The 6,813-nt window shown below is 38.7% G+C and overlaps 2 protein-coding genes across 4 annotated transcripts in view; both read left to right on the forward strand.

Moving 5' to 3' along the window:
- The first annotated feature begins 2,632 nt into the window (after positions 1 to 2,632).
- Positions 2,633 to 4,433, forward strand: LOC111646908 (uncharacterized). Its single transcript, XM_023396490.2, has 2 exons — positions 2,633 to 2,894; positions 3,834 to 4,433. The coding sequence occupies exons 1-2, from the start codon at positions 2,682 to 2,684 to the stop codon at positions 3,972 to 3,974; spliced, it is 354 nt and encodes a 117-aa protein (XP_023252258.1). The 5' UTR covers positions 2,633 to 2,681; the 3' UTR covers positions 3,975 to 4,433.
- Positions 4,434 to 5,252: 819 nt separating this feature from the next.
- LOC111646906 (solute carrier family 22 member 13) overlaps positions 5,253 to 6,813 on the forward strand; it is an 8,869-nt gene continuing 7,308 nt past the window's right edge. Inside the window, exon 1 of one of the 3 annotated variants that reach the window (XR_015436499.1) lies at positions 5,253 to 5,712. Coding sequence is in view for 1 of the 3 variants with exons in the window: in XM_023396488.2 (XP_023252256.1) it covers positions 5,473 to 5,712 (240 nt within the window). In the remaining 2 variants the exon portion in view is untranslated. The remainder of the gene's footprint in view (positions 5,713 to 6,813) is intronic. The other 2 variants (XM_023396488.2, XM_087171135.1) reach the window with 2 other exon arrangements.

Consider the following 6,813-nt stretch of genomic DNA (forward strand, 5'->3'; position numbering starts at 1 on the left):
CTCACACACACACTCTCACACACACACAGACACACACACACACACAAACACACACTCTCTCACACACACTCACACAGACACACACACTCTCACACACACTCTCACACACACACAGGTTTTGTTGTGGTGGGTTCACTTCCAGGTTTAGAGCTTAAATCCTCCCACCAGTTCTGTCAAATAAAAAAGTAATAAAAAAAGTGTTTAATAAAATCACACATTATCTATTTATTCACAGTTTGCTTTCTTAATATCAGAAGCCGTGTTGTTGCCGTGTTGTTGCCGTGTTGTTGCCGTGTTGTTGCCGTGTTGTTGCCGTGTTGTTGCCGTGTTGTTGCCGTGTTGTTGCCGTGTTGTTGCCGTGTTGTTGCCGTGTTGTTGCCGTGTTGTTGCATTGTTAAAGAAACATATTTGGAAGAACTGAATATTAAAAGAAAACTCCAAAAATCATTTCTGGCTCCGTTTTTTCATCTTTAACTTCCCTCCTCCATCTCTGGTTAAATGTCCAGTGTAATATTTGTTGTATTTTCTTTTGTTATTACATGATAAACACAAAATACAGAAATAAAAATGGGTGAATGGCATTAATGCAGGGAACAGTTCGCGTCGATGTGTTTTCTCTCAGACTGTGAGACGGCAGCTCTGACTTTAGTTTGTTCAGTTTTCAGCTTCAGGTATGTTGGGATATTGTTTTTCTTCCTTAATCCTTCCTGTCTTTTTTCCTTTGTCTTGTCCCTCTGGGTCTCAGAGCTGATCTTGACTTATTACTGCCTGGATAAAAAAAGACAAGCCGCCGTGAGACGCCTCAGGCTTTCTGTCTGACTGCAGCTCTTTACATTTATATCAGTCATTTTTCATGTCCACTTCAGGGGGATTTGCTTATTTTATCTTTCCTACATGACTTTCACTACATGGCCAAAAGTATGTAGACACACGAACATGCAACCGATATGTGTTAGAGCGCTGTTGTCTACAGCATCATTGTACGATGCAGCTTTAAGATTTCTCTTTGTTGGAAAGAAGCCAGGAAAAACAAACCCTAGAGTAAAAGTACTGAACAGTACGTGGACAGAAATGTCCTTGTTCTCTCGACCATAGAGCAGATGTGATCGTACTCCTTCATCTGTTTTTACAAACTGAATCCTGTTTGTTATTTTAGCAGGATAGTGTAAAAACACGTTGACAGATTTAACTACAAGTTACAGTTTGGTGCAAATTCCCCCATGAACTACAGCTGTTATTTGAATTAAAATAATCTGCAACATGCATCAAATCAATAAGTGTATTTTGAAGATAATTCAAATGTAGATTTAAATTCTAAACATTTTCTATAATTAATATAATTGATTGAGAGTACTGTGCAGCTTTGGAGAGCGTCTGGGGGCTTTGTCATGTTAACGCAATGGTGGACGAACCTGTTATGTAAATTATCTTTATATGTGTTGTAACATTAGCGTTTCATTTCTTGAACTAAGAGGCCAAAACAGCCCCGGAGTACAGCACAGAGGGAAACTGTTAGCCACCAACACCTCTAGAGCTCACAGATTAACATGCTTTATCTCGTGTGTTTAATCTGCACACAAACAAAAATGTAACTGAAACGAGAAATGGGACTATTTATTTACAAACAGCAGTGTATCCATCCAGTGTGTTTCCAGCTACAGGTTTCAGTTTTGGTCTCTGTACAAACAAAACCTTGAAAACACCAAACCTGACGAACCTCGCAGTGACGAAAGGACGTCAGGAAGAAAAAGTTCCAGCATGAAACAACTGCTAAAGCCTCAAACTGTGGATTGTAGCTTAGACACCAGCAGCGAGGCTCTACGGGCTGCAGTGGAAGTCGGTCCAGACGAAGACACGTCAACAACTGCTGGATGGATTAAGGTGAAATGTTGTTTGTTCACAGATTCAAGAAACAAGATAAAATGCGTCTCAAGCTTTAAAGGAGTTGGTTGGTGTATGTTTGAACTTCTGTGGACAGACCCAGGCTAACAGTTTCCCCTCTGCTTCTAGCCTTTATGCTAAGCTAACCATGTCCTGACCCCAGCTGTGTAGGCAACTGAGAACGACATGACCTTAAATTCTGATTTTCAGAACGAAATGTGAATAAATGTTGAGCTTTTCCTTTAAAACACTCAAATACACATTGATTTTTCCCTGTTTTCTGTATTTGTGTTTCACTCTCATATTTTATGACTCAGCGTTTTATGATTAAAAACATTAAAAGTCAAAATGTTTTCAGTTATTGACAGTTTTGAGAAATAGCTCCCAGCAATCCTACACTTTTTCTACATGACATGTTTTTCTAGTTTTTGATGTTGACTCAGTATCTCAATGTGAAGTTTCAGTGTTTATTCTGTAAAACAAACAGCAGAGAATCAAAAAACACCAGCTGCTGCATGAACTTCTGCTGTTTGGCAGAAGTTAAGTTGAGTAAAACTTTAGGGTAAAATCTTTAAAAACTTCAACCAGGCAACAGAACCCAAACAAATCTCCACATTCTTCCTCTAATCCTGCCTGTAGTGTGTTTTATGTCAAAGCTCACAGAGTTTCCTGTGTCTGAAATCAGCTTCAGGCGACTAATAAAGTTTGACTCCTCCTCGCTCCAAAGGTCCTCCTGCCCGTAAACAAGGAGGTCAGAGAGGAAAAAGAAACCCACAGTGACAGACGAGGAGTAACGAGGGATGGGAGCTCAGGAGAAAGAGGAGGAAGCTGCTCCTCCGGCGGGGAAGAAACAGAAAACCTCCAAAGAAGTTTATTTCTCCGTCCTACCGGATAAATACGAACCTCTGATTGAGGAGGTGGAGGAGGAGAGAGAGGAGATGCCGGAGGAGAGGAGGAAGAGGAAGGAGGAGAAGAAGAGGAAGAAGAAGAAGAAGTATAAGAAGTACAGGAAGGTAAGAACAGGTGTGGGTAAAGTCCTCGGCAGTGTCATCATTTTGTTCATTTTCTTTGTTTGGTGCTTCACGCAAAGTTAAACACTAGATTTCACTTATTAATAAATGAATAAAACTAAATGTAAAAAACATATTAAAGCAGTTTATCTAGATATTATAATAAAAATATACACACTACAGTACAATATAGTACAGAAATATTACACTATGCTATATTTACTTGTAATTTGAGTATATTTTAATTAGTACATAAGAGATAAGTAATGCTAATTAATCACCTTGTTATGACCAGAACTTCTAATAACATTAATAATAAAATAAACAAATGTCAAAACCTGCATCAACACCTGAGTTTGGTTAAATCAAGTGCACCATGCACATTTCTATACAGTATGTAAATAATAACATAAAAGAAGACACACAAATAGATATAAACATACATGGACTCATGTGTACAAAGCAAAAATATAAAGTGCAAAGAAATAAAGTTGCGTTAAGTGTTAAATGTTCACCCTGTTTCCCGATATTACAACAGTATTTATCCGGAGGTTTCAGTTAAAGGCACGTTTGAGTCGGTTCAATTACTCTAACATTAAACATTGACTCAACAGCGTGAGTTTGACCTTTGACCCGACACACTGGAGCAGAGATCACTTCAGCGTGATCATACCGATGATAAAGAGAGAACAGTTCTGCATAGTACAAGATGAATTGTACTGCAGCAGATTTTTTAAACATGTTTGAGCTGCACAGAACATTAATGGAGCATTAAATAACCCTTTAACCAGGTGGTTAGCTTCAGTGCTAACCTTGTTGTCACAGCAACAGTTAGCCTAAGTTAGCTTCTATGGCTGTGTTATGTATTTGGAGTATAGCTCCTATAAAATGAATAAAAGAAAAAAAGCTCTTACTGGGATTTTCTTTCTCTTTGCTTTGCAGAACATCGGGAAGGCGGTGCGATTCAGCTGGCGGTGTCTGATGGCGGGGTTACAGAGCATGGCGTCCACGTACTCCACGCCTCTCTCAGCCATGGCCACAGTGGTGACGGAGGTTAACCGAACAGCTAGCAGCAAAGCATGATGGTCCTGTGCCTGGTCCATGCTTGTGATGAGAAGAAAAAATGAATTGGGTTTTATTATTTCACTGGTTAAATTGACACTTTTAATAGAAATTTAAAAAGTCTTAACTGTTGTTTATAAGGATGAAGGAATTTGTTTTTTTAATCAGTGATGAAAGAATATGTAGAATTTTGCAATTAATTTAAATTTTAAAATGTAATTTTTAATTCTTTACTATTCAAATGTGACCACAAACACATATGACCCAAATACTCCTTCATTTATCCATTAGAAAATGTCTTTTTATATTTTATACTGTTTACTGAGTAATTCTAAAACAGATGTGTTTACCTTGAGTTTGTATTATGTATTCATAATCTGACTTTTTGTGATGTATACTATCATTTTGTGTCTGAAATGCCAATTTTATATTATATGTTTTTAATAAACAAATACAACACATATTGTGTACTACTTAAAATCCTGTCTTCTTAATTATTTTTTACCTAACTGCTTCAGAGGAATGCTGAAAACTCTTATTACGAAAATGTGGAAACGACAATATTGAAACACTTACTAGATTTTAGCAAATAAATTTCTCAAACTATAAACTATAAATTTGTGGTGATTCAAATGCTGTTGTTCTCTAATCATAATCTTTTCCTTTCTTACTTCCTCCTTTCCTTCCCTAATCCCACTTTTCTTCACCACCTCATTCGTTACTGTTCTCCTTTTCCTCCATCCCCTTGTTTCTCCTCCTTTCCTTCACTACCTCCTTCTTGCCTTTCTCTTCTATCCTCTTCTTCTACTTGACCCTTAATTTCATGACTTACCTCCTTGTTTGCTTATTTCCTTCTTTGCTTCCCTACTTCTTCTAGCCTTTAATTTCTCTCATTTACTACATCCTTTTAACCTACCTCCCTCTTTCATTACAGACCCCTTGCTCTTATTCTTAAATACCTTCTCCTTTATACCTCCTTCTTTCCTATTTTATCCTTCCTACTGTCCTATCTAGTTTTTTTTCTTCTCTTTAATTCACAATTTCCTTCCCTCCCTCCTTTCCTACATTTCCATACTCCCTCCATTATTTTTGTTTTCCTGTCCTTCCTTTCCTCCTCCTCCTTTTCTACTTTCTCTTCGACTTGCCCCAAACGGTTATTTTTAACTTTATTGATAACGATGTAACGCATTACATGGCCACGTGGTGTCGCTGTGTCGCTGTACTTAAAAATACTTCCACTCCTTCCTCTCCTTATGAGGAGAAAAGGGCGGGGAGACAACTTGTAGATGAAAGTTCACAGTAAATTTGAACCCTCTGCGGTTGTGTGTCTCTGTCTGTGTCTGGCAGGTCAACAAGTATCCCGGTGACAGCAGCAGCTGTTCAACCAGAGTAAGTGCCCACAGCTCAGAGAAACACAGAAACGAGATGGGGAGCTCCTGAAAAGTTCGTTTTTTCGTCTCTTAAAACACAAAACCTGAGGACGACAAACTTCAAACTTGTCCTCGAGCTGAGAGAGGTGATGTCTCCGCTGCAGTTCTCCGTCTACTGGCGTCTCTCTCTCGTCTTCGTCTTCACCTCTTTTCTCTTCTTCCTCGACATATTCACGGCCGCCATCACCGCCACCTGTCGCCGTGACAACGGCACCGACTCGGACACGTCGCGTGGAATGTTGCCGTCTGCCGCGGAGAGCAACCAATCACAGCCCGGGGAAGGCTCGGAGGGCGAAGCCGATTGGAGCACCGAGAGCGGGAACCGAGACGTGAGTGGTGATTACTTCCAACGGCTTTTATGATGTCCCTGTACGTTATATTAAACTGCCATTTAACGGTTCACACACTATGAATATCTTAAACATATTCTAAAACAGTCGAATCTATAAATATATTTAGAGTCAAAAACAACATAACTCCACAGATGAACAGTGTTAATGTGCAACCTGGAGCTGTTAATGAAAGGCTTCTGTCAAAGATTAAAGGAAAAGATAAATATTTTTATGAAAACTTTGTTAGCCATCTTACCCAGAGTCAAAGAAGATATGAGTTTCATGTTTGTGCATCCAAATACCTAGCTCGGTCTAGCCTAGCTTAGCACAAGGACTGGGAGCAGTGGAAACCGCTCGCCTAGCTAAAATTAAAGATGAAAAAAAATACTAATTTAAACAACCTTGGACCTTACAAATGACATTTTTCACTTTTTTGACATTTCATAACACTGAATTGATTAACTGAGGAAATAATCATCAGATTGTTCTATATGGAAAATAATTACCAGATGCAACCCTGGTAAAGTAAACCCAGCAACGCTACTATGAGGACAGGATGTTTGAAATGCTGTGTTACTAGTCTAATTTTTCCATTTCTATAAGATACAACATGTAAATATGTGTATTATTTGTATTTTTGTTTACTTGGGCTGAATTACAAATTGGCCAAAGTGGGAAACTTTCCTCAGCAGGGTTAGAGAAGTCTCAAAAGCTTTGTCTGTCGATTGGTTTTGTGAATTAATTTAATTGTATGTGTTATGTATTTTACTGATTTTCACTATAAAAGGTACAATTTCAACTAAAGTGGGCCATGTGTCAAAATCCTGTTTTAAGATTTTAATTGCTTTACTTGAGATTGTGCTCACATGCGTATGGTGCATGTATCCCAAGTGAAGATATTTTTCAAATTAACACAAATTAAATTACACCCAGAAAACTGGGACAGGACAAAATTAAACTGTTTATCTGCACTCTGCAGACACTTGGAGGTCACTGGGAGTACACACTGCACAGAGGGTGGGTGGTGTGGTCTGTAGGGACCCTAGAACATGTTTTTGCCCCAGGGCACAGTGGACCGAACCATTTTTTGGGGGGGGG

Source organism: Seriola lalandi, unplaced genomic scaffold, assembly GCF_002814215.2.
Source record: "Seriola lalandi dorsalis isolate HSWRI2012SDOR001 ecotype SW California unplaced genomic scaffold, Sedor1 jcf7180002054977, whole genome shotgun sequence".
Lineage (NCBI taxonomy): Eukaryota > Metazoa > Chordata > Actinopteri > Carangiformes > Carangidae > Seriola > Seriola lalandi.